The sequence below is a fragment of the Euprymna scolopes genome, chromosome 14 (assembly GCF_053919585.1).
Source record: "Euprymna scolopes isolate OS-2025 chromosome 14, ASM5391958v1, whole genome shotgun sequence".
Classification (NCBI taxonomy): domain Eukaryota; kingdom Metazoa; phylum Mollusca; class Cephalopoda; order Sepiida; family Sepiolidae; genus Euprymna; species Euprymna scolopes.
In genome coordinates this window covers 94,291,077-94,311,899 of record NC_136495.1, presented here as the reverse complement: position 1 = coordinate 94,311,899, position 20,823 = coordinate 94,291,077, and the positions used below count along the sequence as shown (strand labels likewise).

The 20,823-nt window shown below is 34.4% G+C and overlaps 1 protein-coding gene across 4 annotated transcripts in view; it reads left to right on the top strand.

Annotated features, from left to right (window-relative positions):
- The window catches only part of LOC145293168 (doublecortin domain-containing protein 1-like), a 562,737-nt gene that overhangs the window by 317,629 nt on the left and 224,285 nt on the right, over window positions 1–20,823 (top strand). For all 4 annotated transcript variants that reach the window (XM_080139630.1, XM_080139632.1, XM_080139631.1 and 1 more), the window contains exon 21: window positions 13,842–13,968. In XM_080139630.1, coding sequence (XP_079995756.1) covers window positions 13,842–13,968 — 127 coding nt within the window. The remainder of the gene's footprint in view (window positions 1–13,841; window positions 13,969–20,823) is intronic.

Here is a 20,823-nt window from a genome sequence, read left to right as displayed (position 1 = left end):
CAGACAATTACTAAGAATTAAGAGGCTGTTTGAAAACTTGAATGAAAATTTTAACAGAATTTGATATATATAACTATTATTTCTATTAATGTATTATTATACTTTTAATACTCAATTCAGTTTATTATACTATTTCAGACTAATTTATTATCTTTTAATACTCAGTTATAGATGAGGTTGTGTAGTATGTTCTGTTGTTATGATACTATCATCCTAGGCATTACCTAAAATAAATTATGAGTTAACAAAAAAGGAAAATTGAAGCTATTAAGACGAGTAAGAACATATTTTCAAGTCAAATTCATATGCAAGTTCCATGAAAATAGCACAATAAAACGTGAAATTGATTATTGCTAAGCAATTATTTACTCTAACTAAATTCTAATGTAACTTACACATCCTATTTATTTAGGTAAGCAACTTTTAGCCAGAATCCATTATGTTCAGATTTGCTGTGTAAATATTTCTAAGTTACAAAAGCAAATAAGGAACCCTAATTCTTACTAAAAAGAATAAGAGTTTTTCTTCTGAGCTTTATATTTTTTAAGAATGTCTTCATATTAACAAACTGCCGAAAATGTATTTTTTAAAAAAAATAAATTGCAGTGAAATACATTAGTTTATTGTCAATAATTTGATATAACAAATGAAAATTAGTCAGAACCAAAATTTAATTATATGCTTAAATGTTAATTACATCCAGGTTTTAAAATCTGTTTGACAATATTTTTATATATTTGACTAAAAAAAGTGAACACTTTTGTCTGTTTTAAATTAAATCTAAATCTATGTGCTCTTATCAAAATACTGTTTCATATATGAAAAGCCATCTTAGAAAAAAATGATGTAGTTTTGAAGAGAAACGAAATCTTTCTGATAAATTGCAATCTCATATTATCATTCTGCAAAGTTGGTGATAGCCTAAAGGAATTCTTCATCTGTCGTCCTTTTGTCTACAATCTATCTTGGTTGAATAAAAAATAAAAAAAGAACAACACGTTTTCATTGTCATACAAACATCTGCAGCTTTTACAGAAGACGACAAAAGCAGGGATAAATGCTTCAACTCAAGTCTAAGCATTGTTAACAATTGCGTCCATCGGCTTCAATTGCATCTAACAAAAACACCTGAGTCGATAAAATACATTCACATCCAAATGCGATAGATTAAATCAAAAATGTTAAAATTCCAAGTTGCAATCATTTTTTTTTTTACAGTGAACTCCTCTCATGCAATCACCCAAGACAAATCACCCAAAAGAATGTAACTTCCTTTCCACAGTTAAGGAAATCACCAAAGAGAATTAACCTTTTTTTTTAGGTTGCTCTATAAGTTGAGACCAACTAGTTATTTACTATATCGCTATCCAAAGGGGTCCTATCCCCAGAATGGGTCACGTGTTGGCCGTTGTTAGCAGCCTATAATAACTGAGGGTGGCAGTACATATATTTTGCAACTCTTAACTTGGCCTTTGTTTAGGGGATATGAGTGGTTAGAGAGACCAGATCTGAACAATCAACTGATCATTAAAACTTTTCACACACACACACACACACACACACACACACACACACACACACACACACACACACACACACACACACACACACACACATAACAGGATTATATTTTATCATTCATAAACAATAGCAGTCTAACATGAATATTCCCATCAATAAGTGCTATAACAAGGTGGCTAAGAGTTAACTAATTTGATAGTAACAAGGCTCTAACGTGACTGTAGGATGTGAGACATTGCACAATTTAGAATTCTCAGTTGATGACTTGCAGGTGCTTGAAAGCCTCCTGTGTTTGAGAATATTGCTCATATAACACGATCAGCCGGTCACTGAGGTGTGACTGGCTTCACGTGTTATACTAAATGTTTTAGAAGTGGTCTCAGGATGACGTAAAGATGGCCCGTCATTATGTGTAAGAAGAAAAGCATACCTGAGATGTTGGATGTGCTGTGTGGCTCCTTCTTCTCCTAAGATGATTTCTTCACCCTGGTGGCGTTCTTGTTGGAATTTTCTTTCCTCATCCTCCGGACCGCTTCATTGTTTCAATGAAGGCATTTATGGCAGACACAAAAAAAAAACGACATGCAACACAATTGCACTATATATGAAACATAACTAACTATTTTATTTTACATTATGGAAACAATATATATTACAAAAACTTTTACAATTTACATATCTTCAAAACTAAACTAACTAGAGTTGAGGGAGGGGGTGCTTCTCCCCCCTCGTTTACGGGGAGACAGAATTATGCATGCTCACCTCATGATGGTCCGTGCAGAAAGAGAGAGAGAGCTAGAAAGGGAATTATGGGAAGGCGTTTCTTTGTATCTCTACGCCCATGGCCAAATCACCACTCGGCCATGCTGTAGAGTGTGTTAGAAACCATGGCACTGAGAAATAGTGCCACACTAGTAAATTAAGGTCAATGGATTTCACCCTTTAACGTTGGGCTCAGAGGTAAATGCAGAGCACAAGCAAGGCATCTATTATATAAAAGATAAAATGGATGTGAGCATTTGTGTATGTCCATGAAAAGCTTTTTGCATCAGGGTTCTCGCATCAATTAGATTCCGCAAGAACTTTTCGCATATTTCCCAGATCGTAATATCTCAGATTCACAAATAGACATCGTCTCTATGGTTTTTTTTTTTTTTTTGATCAAGTTAAACAAAATTCCCACTGTGTCGTTGTAGTCTCCAATGTTTGTTTGTCTTTTTCGTGTAAATAAAGTAAAACTATTAGAACACAACCGTCTGGCCTTCAAGCCGGGTAGTATCTTCTCTGTAATTGGTCCTTGGTCAATGTAGAGGAAACCCTTGATACTGAGACAATTACTATTTATTTGGATACTGTCAGAGTGCCCACTTTTGGGGGGAGCTGGTTTTCCCCCAACTTTAAAACGACCTTGTGTCTAATTTGTTTTCATGGGAGGTTAAAATGAAACGCCATTTCTGTAAGTCATCTTTTGTTTTTGATTTACTATGTTAAATTTGAACGCTTTAGACTTCTGGTTGCGTCATGGAATAGTGGTAAGACGTCAAATTTTCTTTCACTTTCTTTTCCACCTTCGCGTCACAGGTTCGAGCCTGCCTGCATCAAATAAATTAAATTATTTCGAATGAAAATATCGAAGTGAATTTATTTCGATTCTAAAACAGTGAAAATGGTGCTTGTAATCTGATGTAAGATGCCAAGCAATGAGGAGATGACTTTCGGATAAATATTGGAAGAAAAAAAAAAAATAAAACTAGATGTTACATGGAGACTGACGGCACTATGAATTTATTAATGTTAGACAAATAACTGCGGAAGCCAAAGTTTTTTTTTTTTTTTTGTCAAAGTAAGAAATTAATCGGATCCCAAAGAGAATTGAATTACATGTGGCGTAAAATGTATTAGTGCAAAGAGAGGCTCCATAATTGATGGATGTGGCTGGAGGTGCAGTGCACAAATTTTTTTACAATTTTCTTTTGCAAATAACACTATATAAATAAATAAATAAATAAATAAAAATAACAATTGAACCTTTTTAAAACCTTTTCTTACAATATTCTGTGCAAAGAAAAATATTGAAAAAAAAATAAAAAATTTGAAAATAAAACAAAAATACATAATTTGTTTTGAAAAAAAAACAAAACCTTTGTTTGCTAAACGTAGGCACCGCCAAAAATGGCCGCAAAATCAAGTTGTTGTTGTTTTTTAAAACTAAATTACATTTATTAAAATCCATTATTTCTGAGTAACTTTTTTTTTTCCAGAAAGATAGAACCCTGAATTTTATCATATAGAAAACAGAATAATGTAAAACTTTTTCTATTATTTTTAATTCAATTTTAAATGTTAAATTTTCCCAAAAAGTTAACAATTGACATTTTTTGTCTTGCACAAAAAACGTACTTAAATATTAAAAAAAAAAAGGGTTTTTGAAATAATTAATTTATTTATTTATTGTCTAACTAAGATTTAGGATGATTTTCTAAGAGAATATGCAAAAATATTATAATATAAGTACCTGAATTTCAAATAATTCCACTTATTCATATAGGTAACCAGATATTTCGCGTCTACGTAGAGTTCAGATCGACTCTGTTTACGTTTTCTTTTGATAAGAAGAAAACTATGGAAGACCAAACAGGCCAAAAAAACTTATTTTTCAGTGACGAAAATTTCAATGTATTATTAAGCTGAGGCTGGCCAGTACCAGATGGGTGACCATTTGTATGAGTTTGGTTTTTAATGTGTATGTGTGTGGGGGCCAGGCTCCCCAAAATGGGGGGGGGGGCAATTTAAAGCAGAATAAAAAAAAAATTATTTCAGTGCGTTTGGTCCACCGTAGTCGAAAGGCGGCAAACGTTTTCAAACGAGATCGAAAAAAATGATGCTATTTTTAACACAAAGGGCACAATATTTATCGAATTTTTTTTTTGTATCGATTATTCAAAGCATGCCCTGTTTAATAATGGTCATGCATTATTCGGCTCGCTAAAAAAAAAATTGTTAATTTATTTATCAAACATTTTAAAATGGCTTTTTTCGTATAAATATTAAAAAAAATTTTTTTTTGTTTTGCTTAACTTAAATTAATTATTTTACTTAACATATTCACCGAATTTCACACTTCAAAACTCAAAAGCGGGATAATTAAACACAATCGAAGTTCTGATATTCAGACGTCAAAATAAGGTATGCAAACAATTTTTTTTTTTTTTTTAAATCTATAATTCTGTCCCTTACAACAACACAATATGTTTTGTTTAGTTTCAGATGATTATTTTTTGTTCCCACTTCAAAACAAGGGGGGGGTTGTAAGCAAAAATATATATATATATAAATATCGTTTATGAAAAATAAGTACACTGTTATAAAGTTCATTCTTCTCCTAATAATCGCTGAAAATTTCGTATTGATCGGATAATTACCTGATTTTTGGTAGATTTTTAAAAAGACGGTCCGTCAAAAAGTACTGACCTGCCCCCCCCCCAGATTTACTATAATCATTTTTTTGTACTTTTTGTTTTAATCTTTCAAAAATTAAAACAAAAAGTACAAAAAAATGATTATAGTAAATCTCCTCCTGTATAAAACAAAATGTTTACCATGAAACATTAAATGAATATTAAAACAAAATTATCGGGGGTCGTTTTGTTTTTGTTTTTTACAATTTCTATTTTTCTGTTTCGTACGGTTGTTAAGATTTGATCATCGGCGATGCTCAGCATAGTCCACCGGTTGACATCATGTTCCAGATACATCCCGTTCAAAATCTGCACAAGTACCTAAAAATATTAATTTGCATTTTTAGGTACTTGTGAGTTTACCAACATGTGAAATGAAATATTTTCGATGGTGTGGCAAAAAATAATGAACTTTATTCCTTGAAAACTCAGCATCCCACAATCTCTCATGAAAGCATTTGCAACCGTAACCCTCTTATCCTGTTTGTTGTCATTTCAGATGCAGATTTCTCCAACAATTAGAACTTAATAGGCAGTTTTTTTTTTTTTGTCTGTTTATTTGTTTTGAATTGGAGTCATTTAAGTCGATATGGCTCTTACTTTTGTTCCATTAGTTGGCCGCAGTGATAACCCATGGCCGACGATTGATATTACATAAACTCTAGAAGTGTAAGCCATGTTTAGTTTCAGAACAGTTTCCGATGGTTCGTTGTTCTAAACAAGTCTTGAGAGGTGACTGGTTTGCAGTAGACAGTTCCACAGAGCAAAATATTCTATATATATATTATGTGGAGACGGTAAAAACATGCGAAATTGCTACAGAAAAGGTTTAATATTTATGGAGCAATTCTGGTTTCTGATTGGTTGGTAGCAGAACGGTAATTAATTCGATTAGTCAGTTCCTAGCAGCATCGTTTACAAATAGAATCGCCAGACTGTGTGGAATCATACCCCATTCTACGTCTTGTATGATGGAATGTCTCCTAGCGGCTTCGGCTGCATGGAGACAGGGTAGTACCAGTCAAGGATTCGTCACTTGACACTCAGCCCAACAGGTGAAGGGTCGGGAACCGGCCCAGCACCTGTTGGACTGAGGTACACCGCCTGGGTAATACCTAGGAGGTCCACCCTCCCAGGCCTTGCCACCGGGCTTTCCGGTGGGGCAAGTTTATTGCTTGCTGCCTGAGGTGCCCCGACCGGGGAATGCCGACGGGGTTACTCAGGCAATTTTTAAAATTGCAGGAGTGCCCCTCCTTTAGGGGAGCCTGCGGGGTTCCCACTTTCCGGCCTTGTGCCACATTTTGCTGAGGTGGGCAGCAAATAAATATCTACCCCATTCTACGTCTTGTATGATGGAATGTCTCCTAGCGGCTTCGGCTGCATGGAGACAGGGTAGTACCAGTCAAGGATTCGTCACTTGACACTCAGCCCAACAGGTGGGGCCGGGAACCGGCCCAGCACCTGTTGGACTGAGGTACACCGCCAGGGTAATACCTAGGAGGTCCACCCTCCCAGGCCTTGCCACCGGGCTTTCCGTTGGGGCAAGTTTATTGCTTGCTGCCTGAGGCGCCCCGACCGGGGAATGCCGACGGAGTTACTCAGGCAATTTTTAAAATTGCAGGAGTGCCCCTCCTTTAGGGGAGCCTGCGAGTATCCCACTTTCCAGGCCTTGTGCCAAATATTGCCGATGTGGGCGGCAATTAAATATATACCCCATTATATGTCCAAAATATTGCAACCCCCCCTATTTTTTATAATGGGGAAGTCCCTTGTATTCGTTCTGCTCAAAAATAAATATATATTTTTATATTCAATTATACATAACAAAAATTAGAAATCATTTGGATCTTAGAATTTTAGCATGTAAAAAGACGCCATTTTTAATTGTGTTCAAATGTCAAAAACAGATGTGTACAGAGAAGAGAAATAAAAGAAATGTAAGGTATTTCAACCTAAAAAGCGGTGGGTATGTGAAAAAAGAAGCCATTTCTTAAATTTGATTATAAAGTTTTGTAAAAAAAAAAAGAAAAACGCACACATATAAATAAATATGTATAAAAATAAACATACATGCAATATGTACCCGTTTAAAGAGGTTTTTGTTTTGTTTTGTTTTTTGTTTTTGTTTTTGTTAATTAAAACAATGCAAAAAAATAGGATATTTTTGAAAAATTAGAAAGAAAATTACTGTGCACAAAAAAAATAAATAAAAGCCAATTGTAATTTCTGCGCGCCTTAAAATAAGCATGCAAAAAGTATTTTGTCGAAAAGGAAAATTACAAAGAGGTTTTTTTAAAAAGTGACTTTTTTTATTTCAGAAAAAGTATTAGTTACGCATTAGTAGGTTAAAGTGTTAATACAAATAAAATGGATACAGTTTAACGTCTTGTCCTGGACTTTTTTTTTTTTTTTAATATATAGAAATTTATATACATACAGGGCCGTGAAAAAAAATTTTTTTTAAATTATTCAGTCGAATTCCCCAACAAGTTTTGAGAAAAAACGCTTTAACTTTATTCTTGTTGCAGGTTTCGTGAGTATATCAGCAATATTTTGTTCTGATGATATGTAATTCAAAATAATGGATTCCTTTTTCAGCTCGTTTTTTATGAAATGGTATTTTATATCTATATGCTTAGATTTTTGGTTGATTATCGTGTTCTGTGCTAAGACTATACTGGCTTGATTATCACAATTAATTACTACGGGGCTTTTAGTTAATTCTGGCTCTAAAATAGTCTTTAGGATATTTTTAAGGTAAAGTGCTTCCTGGGTTGTGTGTGTGATCACGATAAATTCTGCTTCACACGTAGAGAGAGATACAATCTGTTGCTTTTTAGATTTCCATGAAATAATAGGCCCATTTTCTGAGAGTCTGAAACAATATCCAGATATACTCTTTCGATCTTCGTCGTTTCCTCAATCTGAATCCGAAAATCCTTCTAATTTTAGGGGATTTTTTGATTTTCTAAATACTAACTTCTGTTCTTTAGTTCCTTTTAAATAACGCAGGACTTATTTAGCTCTGTTTAAATCCTTTATTATCAGTCGTGATAATTTTTGTGACAGTTTTGTTACTGTATAGCATATGTGGGGTCTTGTCGCAGTCATTAAATATGTAAGACTACCTATAATTTTGCGGTATTGTTTATCATTTATTATTTCAGATTCTGTGTGTATATTTTTATTAATATCATTTTCGACCGGTGTAGAGCATTTCTTGCACTCTCCCATTCTAAATTTTAATAGTATTTTATTGATGTCTCTAGATTGATTCATCGTAACAAGTCCTTTACTTTGAGTAAATTCTATGCCCCAAAACAAGGATATTTTGCTAAGATCGGTCATTTTGAATCTTTTACTTAATTTGTTCTTAACATCGGTTAACATTATGTCACAATTTGATGCGATTAAAATATCATCGACCCACAAAACCAAAATCAGTAGTTTATCGTCTTTGTGTTGGGTATATAAACAGGGGTCTACAGCACATTGTCTGAATTGCTGTTTAATAATATAATCATGAAATACTGTATTCTAACACTGAGCACTCTGCTTTAGACCATATAATGACTTGTTAAGTCGCCACACGCTATTTTTATTTTTCATTATAAATCCCTCTGGAGGGGTAATATAAATTTCACAGTCTATTGGGGCATTCAACTAAGCATTTTTTACGTCCATTTGATGGATTTTAGATCATATTGCGATGCGATTTGCAGTAAAATTCTAATTGTCGTTAGGTTTGTAGTCGGTAAAAACGTACAAAAATATTCTATACCGTAAATCTAAGAGTATCCTTTAGCAACAAATCTAGCTTTGTACTGTTCTACGCCTGATGCTGTACTCTTTTTTGTAAAGACCCATCTTGTAGAAATAACATGTTTATCTTTTGGGAGAAGCACTACCGTATAGGTATCATTTTCGGTTAAGACATCTATTTCTTTTTTCATGGCAATTTTCCATTCATCACAATGTTCTGAATTAATTGCTTCGTTAAAGCTTTTTGGCGCATTTTCCATTGAATAGCAATAGTCAATTTGATAATCTTTTATATTGTCGACCGCAAAAAAATCGGGTCGCCTTCTATTTCTTTTGGGATATCTTTCAACTTTATCATCATCATCATGGATACTCTTGTCTCCGTCATTTTTATTGTCTTCATTGTTTTAATTATTTGAGGAAATATGATTTCATCCTCTTCATATGACGGGTTTTAATCTATAAAATTAAAGGTGTCTGTGAATTTTACACATCGGATTCTTTTTATTTTATTTTTCTCTGGGAAAAATACTAAATTGGCTGGACTGTTTTTATCGTATCCAAGAAACATACTTCTGTCGGCTTTAATATTCAATTTACTCTTTTTATCTATATATGCGAAGAAAGTTGAACCAAATATATGCATTCGGCTTAAATTTGTTTTTTTTACCACAGAAAGATTCATATGGAGTTTTAGATAATGTTTGTTAAAACACCTGTTGCGTATATAAGCTGCCACCATAAGTGCGCACGTCCAAAGGTTTTTGGGGAGTTTTGATTCAATGAGTAGGCATCTTGCCATTTCAAAAAGTGTCCGCCACGCTCTTTCAGCAGTCCCGTTTTGGTGTGGCGATCTAGGAGCTGATTTTTTCATGCTTGATATGATGGTTAATTAGTAAAAGTTCAAAGTCTTTATTAGTGAATTCTGTACCATTGTCTGAGCGAATACACTTTACTTCACTGTAGGGAGCCATGTCGGCTAAATATTTTTTCGCTGCTAGCAGGGTATCAGATTTGTTCTTTAAAAAGTAAACCATTATTAAAACTGAATGGTCATCTACGAAGTTCAACACATATCGATAATGTTCTCTGGCCATCAGTTCCACGGGACCGTTCAAGTCACAATGCACCATTGATAGGATTTTTTTGACCTTCTTGTCTGGTATCTTGCTTTGATAGTTTGTCATTTTTCCTTGCGTACAGACGTCGCAGTTGAAGTTTTTGATGTTTGTATTTTTTATTCCATCAACTACATTTGGCAACTTTTTGATATCAGGAATATTGCAGTGTCCAAGAATTTTATGCCACGTCTGTAGATCATGGCAGGCGGTTTTCGATGGGACTATGCTATTTAAATAATATAGTCTTCCATTTTCTTTAATGTCGAATACAGTTCCATTTGGGTATACCAGTTTTGATTTATTGGGGCTAAAGTTTATATCGGCACCTTGTTTTGGGGCAGCTTGTACAGAAAATATATTTTGTTTAAATTTTGGGATTAGAAGAGCGTTTTCTAGAATACAATATAGTTCACCTTTATTGTTCTTTAGCTAGATTGTAGCATCGCCTCTTGTTATATAATCGTCTTATTATTATTGTTTTTGTTGTTATTATTTCTTGTTATTTAGATTCTTGTTAAAAGTGAGTCTTAGAGTTTATTAAGAGTGATTTTGAGAGATGATGTTGAGAGACTTAGAGAGATACTGTTGAGAGAGATGTTCGTTTTATGACGAGATTCATATATATAAAATGTTCATACTTAGAAGTGTAGAAGCTCTTTGAGTGTTGAGACATTGTATGTAAAGACATTTTAAAACACATATATATACAAGACATATAATGACAATTTTCACTTTACCTTTTGGTAGAATTACAACACAAAGACGACGTTTATAAAAACACATGATGGGTTTATTTCTTCTCCCGACCGGTCGTGGTTTTCTGAGTCAAGAATTCAAAGCTTCACATTCTAAGTTTCAAAAGTGACCGTGTCGCTTCTAGACGTTCGAATCCCATGTCTGGACTGTCGTCTGTCGTCCTCAGACTCTCTCCCAGTTTCTCCCAAGTTTCTAACTATATCGAGAACTTCTCGTTTTCCATGACGTCATACACATGTTAAAACATGTGTCTTCTTTCACGTGTTCTGGAAATGCGTGTCCAAAACTTTTTCCTTTGTTTACAAAAGGAATTTTAACCTATATTCCCAGTAACCTATATTTCCAATATGTTGAAAACATGTTTATTAAATTATCCTATAGTTGCATTCCTCAATTGAATTTTCATAACAGAATTGACAACGCACATTCTTTTCTTGAAACTATTTTATCTCTAAGCTAAACAATGGTTTGTTTTCACATTCCATTTGCTAATTCTCTCTCGTAATCTATTTCTAAACCTAATTTACGAGGTTCGAATTTCGTCTATGCTATTTCATTTTCATTTTAACTAAATTTCTCTATTTTTATACTTACATGAAAGGGGGACAGCCCTTATCATGTAACACTCTTTTCAAAACGATATCATTTACTCGACTCCCGTCAGCTAGTTCTACAAAATGATTTTGTGGCTTAAAGTTGGGACCAAAATTGATAAAATCAGATTCCTTTGTAATCACATGTGCCGTGGCCCCACTATCGACAAGAAAATTATTATTGTTTGTTGAAGCATTAAACGTACATGAAAATATAAATGTATGTTCGCTAACAGAGCTCTCCAGATTTTTAATGGAGTCGCCATTTTGAGTCCTGTATCTACAGTGGAAACTCTTGTGATTAGGTCGTCCATAATTATAGCAAATAATTTTTGTACTTTTCTTAGGAGAAAAATTGTTTTTGGCAAAGTTGCGGTTTTTATTCCCGGCATGGGTATAATTTAATTTTAGCGTTTTTATGTGTATATTTTTAAATTTTATGATATTTGTGGATTCGTTTTTTTTTCTGTGATCATTTTTTCAGTTTCTTCGTAACTTCTGAGTGCTACCTTGAATTGTCTAAAAGTCGTCGGTTTTTCTTTCTGGGTTATCACGGTAGTAAATGACTTGAAATCACTCGGTAATCCCTTAAGGACCATGGAAATTAACAGACTGTCACTTATAACTTCACCAGACATTTTTAAAGAATTTGCCATCGTTTCGGCTCTTATAATATAATCAGTAAAAGTTTCAGCTTCCATTCGTTTTAGAGAGGTTAGTTCAGTGTATAAAGAAATAATTTTGGGTTTTACTTTCGATAAATAATGCTCTCTCAATATGTTTAATGCTTTGCAGCCTTCTCTCATTACCAGTGATAGACTTCAGTCATCTAAACACTGTATTAATTCCGCAAAGACAGTTGTGTTCTTTTCAACGAAGTCGGGGTCTTTTCTGTTTTCAGGTTGTGTTTGAAGTACTTTGTGTAGCTTTTGGATTCGTAGATATCCTAGAAATTTAATTTGCCACAATTCGAATTTTTATTTGGACCCATCGAAATAAAGACCTATGCTGGGCCCATAACCTCTAAAAGTGTAAGCCATGTTTAGTTTCAGAACAGTTTCCGATGGTTCGTTGTTCTAAACAAGTCTGGAGAGGTGACTGGTTTGCAGTAGACAGAACAGTTTCCGATGGTTCGTTGTTGCACACAAGTCCTGAGAGGTTACTGGTTTGTAGTAGACAGTTCCATAGAGCAAAATATTCTTACCATGTGGAGACGAAAAAAGCATGCGAAATTGCTACAGAAAAGGTTTAATATTTATGGAGCAATTCTGGTTTCTGATTGGTTGGTAGCAGAACGTGAATTAATTCGATTCGTCAATTCCTAGCAGCATCGTTTATCAATAGAATCGCCCGACTGTGTGGGATCATACCCCATTATACGTCCAAAATATTGCAACATAAACAATGGACATTGCTAACATGATAACCATGACCCATATTCAACATTTAATATTCCTCCAACATTGATGCTTTGTATAGACTTAAATCTGATGTACTAATGATTTGAATGTTTATTATTAAATTTATAAACAATTATGTGTGGAATGACATAAGTAATCACGCTCTTTTAACGGTTGCGTGTTTCATAATTAATTTTTTTTTATTGATTTTAAACGAGATTTGTGTCATTTTTTTATGTATTGATTTTTATGTGTTTACATCTGCTGAAAAATAATTGCAAATTTACATACATACTTTTAAATATGTAGGAGTACAACCGGTGTTATTTCCCTAATTTTTCTACACGTGTCTTTTATTGTTGTTGTTGTTGTTGTTGTTGTTGCTGCTGCTGCTGCTATTGAGTGAATCTACTTCTACACTGAACCCATAAAAATTGCATCTCAAGATAATCTAGTCTGCAATAAGTTCTCCTCGTTGGTCATAGTTATTCGTTATACCTGCCAATTTTATTTATACAGATGTAACTGTATTCTCTTTAGACAGGCAACATCTGGTACCCTACTTGCTATTGCATTTATCTAATATATAAAGTAAAGTAATTCCTTTTATTTTTTGCTATCGATTTCTTTTTTATCATCCTACAAAATCAATATTAGATTCTGGTCAGTCCCTTCTTTTGGTGAGTCATTGCAGTATGCTGTTAAATAAAAATGTAATTCGATTTTATCAAGTACTTTATCCATTATGCTATGGGTTTGTGGCCTAGCGGATAATGTACTTGGTAAAATTCAGATGTAAATTATACTCTTCTAAAGGTTGAAGGTTCAATCCTCAGCGTGGGCAGCACTCAAAATACAGTTGTGAGTTACTTAGGATTTCTACCTAGCCATGGCTAACAGAATGAGGGCATGCTACTCCTGTGGATTAAATAAAGAGTTCCATTCAAAGTTCCGTGCAGATTCCCAAGTTTGAAGAATGTCAGAGGTTACAGGGATAAAAACATGAAAATAACACTCAAGATGGGAACAGTAGTTCAAATAATCTAAATAATACGAATTATCAATCCTTATCTAAAAAAAATCAGAAATAAAATTTATATTTTGGAAAAACAAAACAGCATAGTTTAAAAACAAATTGCAAGTACAAACTGGGCAGCGTTGAGTAGATACATCTAGTTTTAAATAAATCTAATCACGATAATATCATTGTTGTTATTTATTATTTTCCAGATGGGCAGTGAAGCAAGAGAGGTTTGATAATTTGGGTCAATGGAAGCATACACAAGTGTCGAACCCCGAGTGGAATAAATTGGCTTATTCATGGCCCGTGTCTTCTGAAACTGGAAAACTCAATGAGGTGACAAGTTTTTCATTCCTCTAATTTTTCAAATCATTTCTTCCTTCTGTTGCAATTTTTGGTTAACTTTTCTGAGAAATTAAAAGAAAAAAGACTTTAGCGGAAATAAAAAATAAACTGAGTCAGTTGAGTTATATCTTCTTCTCTTCTCTTCTCTTCTATCTATTCTATCTTCTATTTATCTATCTTTCTTTCTTTCTATCTATCTATCTTTATTTCCATCTTTCTTTCTTTCTATCTATCTATCTTTATTTCTATCTATCTATCTATCTATCTTCTATTCTATCTTCTTCTATCTTTCTTCTATCTTTCTTCTATCTTCTATCTAGCTTCTAGCTTCTATATATCTATCTTCTATCTTCTATATATCTATCTATCTTCTATCTATCTATCTATCTATCTATCTATCTATCTATTTATCTATCTATCTATGTTCTTCTTCTATCTATCTATCTATCTATCTATCTATCTTCTTCTATCTTCTATCTTGTTCTATCTTCTATATAAATAAAATGAACCCATTTTTCCCGCCTAAGTTTGACCATAATACGATTAAGAATCCCAAACCACTGTAAACCTTTTCCACATTATATAAGAAATCAACACAGTTGTTCTACAACCTAATATTCAACCATTCCTCACGACAACAACAGGCAATAACAACATGATGATCATCATATTATCATTGTTATTGTCATCATCATTATTATTATCATTGTTATTGTCATTATCATTATTATTTACTCACACAGGCCATCATCAAAGATTTCTCTTTGAGAACAACTTCTGACATTCTCTGGAGTCTGAGTGACAATAAGTCTCCTCAGTTTTCCACTACTTTCCACCATCTCTCAATAACCATTGCAAATAGATTTGCATTATCATAATAGTTGCTTACCATTGATTTCTCATTGGTTGCGACCATTGGTTTTCAGTGGAATTTAGGTGGCAACAAGCCTCCTCAAGGTCCCAGTCCTCTTCGCATTCATCCAGCGGAAGTCTGGTTACTGCTTTCTCTCCTCGGTCTTTCCATTCTCCTTGCTCCTCCTCACTTATTTGGTGTGGTGCCAGTTGTTATTATTATTATTTTTATTGTCGTCATCATCATCATCATCATCATCATCATTATCATCATCATTATTATTAATATTATTATTGGCTCGCAAGAAGCTTTCACACATTATTCTTCTTCTTATTATTATTATTATTATTATTAGAGAGAAAAACTGAGGTATAACTTTGAATCTGGTGACAGAGGCCTCAACCATCTACTGTTTATGGACAATTTGAAAATATTTGGTAGAAATGAAAAAGAAATAGAGAGACTGGTAGAACTTGTGGGGACATACTCAGAAAACATTGGGATGGAGTTTGGGATTAGTAAATGAGCGGTGCTGGTGATGAAAAGAGGAGTAAAGGTTCATTCGAATGGAATAGTGCTGCCAAATGGAGAAATCATGAAAGAAATATAAGATACAGGGCATAATTATTTGGTAGTGTTGGAGGGTGTAGGAATCATGAACAGAGAAATGAAAGAAAACGTCAGGAAGGAGTATCTTAGAAGAGTGAAACTAATTGCAAAGTCGAAACTGTATGGAGGTAATCTAATGAAAGCAGTGAATGCATGGGCAGTCAGTATTTTGAGATACAGTGCAGGAATTTTAGAATGACAGTTTGACAAGAATTTGCATGCCATGGATATCAAAACAAGAAAAGTTTTAGCAATGTTTGGTATATTTCACATCCGAAGTAGCATAGCAAGGCTGTATCAAAAGAGGAAAGACAATGGGAGAGGATTAAAAAGTGTAAAATATTGTGTTAGAACCGAGGTGATGTCATTGAAGGAGCATGTGGTTAGAAGTGAGGAGTGGATGCTTAAGGTTGTGGCCAATGAAGTGGAGGTATGTAAGACCAATGCTGATTATGTGAAACGTATGGATAGAGAAAGGGCAGAGGAACTGGCTAGGAAGAAAATGCTTGGAAGGTTCTTCCAGGATATAGCAGAAGCGGCTGATGAAAGGTCATGGCAATGGCTTAGAGCTGGGTATCTGGCTGAGAGTACTGAAGCTTTTGTTTGTGCAGCACAAGAGCAGGCATTAGGAACACGATTGTTCAAAAAAGTGGTTCTTGGAGAGGAAGTTGCTGCAGAATGCAGGATTTGTGGTAAGACCTCAGAGTCAATTGCACACCTTGCAGCAGGTGTAGATTGGCCCAGAGAGAGTATCGCAAAAGACATGATTGCATGGGACTCCGGATATACTGTGAGGTGTGCAAGAGGGTTGTGGTGAAGTGTGCTGGAAAATGGTTTGAGGAAGTGCCTGATGAAGTGAGAACAAGTGAGGATGGCAAGGTAGAGGTATGGTGGGACAAAAGTGTCATAACGACCAAGCAATTGGAACATAATCGTCCGGATTTGGTGGTCATTGACAAAGTCTCAAAAAACTGGCAGATTGTAGACTTTTCAGTACCCTGGGACACGAATGTGAGAGAGAATGAAAATGAGAAGTGGAGCAATTATGCTCCATTGGCCTTGGAGATAAGGCATATATACGGAGTTAAAACACAAATAATCCTGGTCATAGTTGGTACACTAGGAGTAGTATCAAGTCCTCTGAAAGGACAATTGAAAAAACTACAAATCCCCGATATTTTAGGTGGCCTTCAGACCTCTTCAATTGTAGGTACCACCAACATCATTAGAAAAAACCCTTGATCTTTGAAGCTCCTGGTTTGAGGCCGGGATTGAGGGAAATCCTCTGGAAATGAATCCCATCCCTTTCCAGAGAGACATTGATAAACGAAATCATAATTATTACTGTTATTGTTGTTATTATAATTATTATTATCTCTTTGGACAGTAGTGTGAATGAGAGACACATGGAAGAGGAAGCTAACTAATTATGTATAATCAGTAATCTCTGAACGTATATACTCGATGAGGCAGGTGAAGTTATGGTGATAGAGCTTGATATATCTGCAGTTTTTGACAAGGTTTGGCATGAACGTCTTTTCATAAAAATTATTTCATATTACTGGACGAATATAATCAGATCCTTCCCAAGAAAGATTTGTGTGGTCCTCATTGATCGTATATCCAAACAACAATTATTAAATCATTTCTCTCTGATAGGTTCATAAGAGTAGTAGTTGATGGGCAAAAATCAGAAGCTCACAGTATAAATGTTGGAGTCCCTCAGGGGTCCATCCTGGGCCCAACTCTTTTCCTGATCTACATTAATGATCTTCCAAATCACATCCTTACATCATTCGTAGACATTTTTGCTGACGACACTACCATCTATGGTAGCACATCTAAGACAGTAAACGACCAAGTTCTCTCTGATTCTCTCTCCTCTGATCTTGATCACGTTGTACAATGGGGAAAGGAGTGGCTGGTTGCTTTTAATGCATCTAAAACCAAGCTTTTATCTTTACATCATCAACGCTCTGATCCCCATCTGGCATCAATTAAAATGAATGGCTCTCGTCTTGGGGAGGCCTCAAGTTTTTACAGGCTTCTAGGCTTGACCTTTACTCCTGATCTTAAATGGAATACGTACATCAAATCTGTTGCCAAGGCCGCTGGAAAAATGGTGGGATCCTTCTATCGATCCAGTAGATATCTCACTGCTGATGCAATTCTCTATCTATATAAGAGCCAGATACGTCCAAGGATGGAATACTGTTGCCACATATGGGCAGGAGCTGCTAGAAAAGACTTGTCCTGCCTTGATAGGGTTCAAAATAGACTTCGTGGCCTGGTGGGAGATGTCCTTTTCTCTTCGCTGCAACCTCTATCTCACAGAAGAAATGTTGCAAGCTTGTCTCTGCTTTATCGTTATTTTCATGGAAAGTGTTCAACTGAGCTTCAATCTATGGTCCCCCCTCGCCAAACTTTCACAAGAAACACTAGACTAGCTGAAAACATTATCAATAATTTTCCCCACTCTTTATCTCTACCTAAACCTAAACATAGATTCCATGATCAAAGCTTCTTTCTTAGAACTGCACGCCTGTGGAATTGTCTTCTGTTTTCCTGCTTTCCAGCTGTCTATGATATGGTTGTCTTCAAGTCCAACGTGAACAAGTTTCTGATGAGCCGTTCCACTTAAGTTAACAAATTTACCGAACTTCCATTACTATTGCTTACTATATTGTCCTTTTGACTACTCTACACTCTTTAACCCTTATCCTTGAGTGGCCTATCGGCCTTGATAAGTGGTGACGCCTATGCAAAAAAACAAAAAAAAACAAAAAAACATGACATTAATGTGAATGCGCTCAAGGGTTTGATCCTTGGACTTTTATTATTCCTGATCTTCATAAACAATCTCTCTAATGCAATTGTATTTTAACTCTTCCTTCTTGGAGGTCAGTCTAGATAGACTAGTTCAAATCCAATCAGATGTTTTTGTGGTATTTACCAATACTGTTGGAAAAAGGCATGAATCTGAAATTTTCCTTGGTTAGCGAAAAGTAGCAATCTATATTTAATTGTATGTGGAGTGAGTCTCCACCCCCCACCCCCACCCCAATAAAAATTACATCGATGGAATCATTTATGATTCTTTCAGCAATCTAATGATATTTTATACAAGTATGCCTGACTTGTTCACTAATTCTTTGTTTTATCACCGCTCAATGATATGTGGGAACACTTTAGTGATTGTCTCATCAGTAGATGTGATACTAAATTAGTTTCATGCCCATTAGATCTTAACCCCCACTTTCCAGATTTTTATCTGTAAGATTATTTCAAAGATAATATCTATCAAATAAATCACCAGACCATTTCTGAACTAAAGATGACCATTGTAGATAAAATCAAAAGAGTGGCAAGAAAAGAGTGTGTCAGATTTATTGACAATTTTGCATGTTATTTCCAGTTGAACTTGACGAATAGAGATATATACTTGAAGCACAGCATTAAAAAGTAATGAAACAAAAACTGTTGGACATTGATGATTGAAACTTGGTGAATAAGTCAAGTGTAGACTGAAATTTATTTGTGCTAAATATTGTTGGTTTGGAGAATAGATTGTAATGTCCATGGTGACATTTTTTTAGGAGTTGGTCTCTTAGAATAGATATTGTGATCCAGCATTAAGTGATCCAAAAAGGCTTAATTTGCCTTTAATGGGACAAACCAGACACAAATAGGAATTCCACAATTTCACTTAAATAAGGTATTATACTTTGGGGTAATTACACCAACTAGCTAAAAGTGCTCTTTTGGCAACCACACATAAAAAGAGCACTTTTTTTTAGTTAGCGCAATTATTCCAGGATTTGGCGCAATTATCCCAAAGTACAGTATTGTACATTTGAAGGAACGTCTTTAGTATTTCTCTAGTGGAGATAAATTCTTATCATTTGATTGCGTTGGTTTCTGGCATATCAAGCTTTTCAGATTAGAGTTTCCTAGTCAGTGACCAGTTGAGTTCAATGAAATAAACTGAGAATGAAGCCTAGAAAGTTGATTTATAAGAAGGCTGGGACATTCCATTATGCTTAGATGGATGAGTCCATTCTCTACATTCTGATTGACTACCAATCCATGAATAGATAATCTGTTATATAAATATTGCTCTGTTCAAGCAAGAATTTCCCTATTAGCTAAATGGCGTCCTTTATACCGATTAGTGTCAATATGATTCTACATTTATTAAAACGATTCATTGAACACAAGTTGCTATTTTACTACTATCTGGGAAAATTATATCGATACTTTTCTCAGTAGTAATTACAATGTAAGAGAATATAATATAATCTGACTGAATTTAAACAGTTTTTTTTTTATATAGAAAATCGCTTGACAAATCATGAAGCTACTTGATGTAAGAAGCTAAAAAGTATAATAATTACATTAGTTGAAGGTAAAAAAACTGATGAAATTGTTTGGTGAATAGATTCTGACCTAGAAATTGTTCCCTTTTTGTCAGAAACATTGGTCATGAAATGTGAGGTCTAAAGAACAAAATAAAGTGAGACTTATGAGATCACATAGTCTGAATCAGTATCCATTGGACCACTCATGTTTCACTTGTAGTTTAAACACGGCAAACAATAGCTTCGTAACGATCTAAATTAATTTATATTGTCACATTGTTTTTGAGAAGGAAAATTAAGTCATGTTGTCACAAATGTCATCCATTTTGCTCAGCAGCAATGATTTAATTCTGCTGCACAAAATCGATGGCTGCCAACGGTGTTAGGGTTAGGAAATAAAATGATGTACACGAGTGAAACATCTCTCCAACAAATCAGAAACAAAAATATACTGAAGAAAGGAATTCAAAGTATAAAATTTATTTATGAAATTAAACTTTTTGTGTCAAAAATAGAAATTTTATCTTGGGTGAACTTATCTTCCTACCACCACTAAAAAAAATCTTTTTTTTTTTCTTTGTGGAAATCAAATGGAATTATCATCAATAGAGTGTCTTTCCAAGAACTTTTGATCTGTAGGACAAAAGATCGTTTCCCTGAGATATACAATCTGGTCTTCTTTAAATCTAATGTCAATAAATACTTGTCATAAATCGTCCTCATAAGTCAGTAACTTTTGTTCTCGAGTGGCTCTTAGACTTGATAATTGGTGATTCCTCAATAAACAAAACCAAATTTTATTCAGAAAAAAAAGAACTTCACAACTTATGAAGGGAGTGTTTAATGAACATCACATTAGGAGTCATTAAAAGAAAGAGACAGAAATTGATAGTTATTGTTTCTAAGCTTCAGATTGATGAATTAAGAATCAGTGACAACAAATGATTTTTGAAATGTCACGACACGTTGGAGTACAGCTGGGGGCATCGGATAAAACAATAACGTCGATCGTTGTATCAAATTATT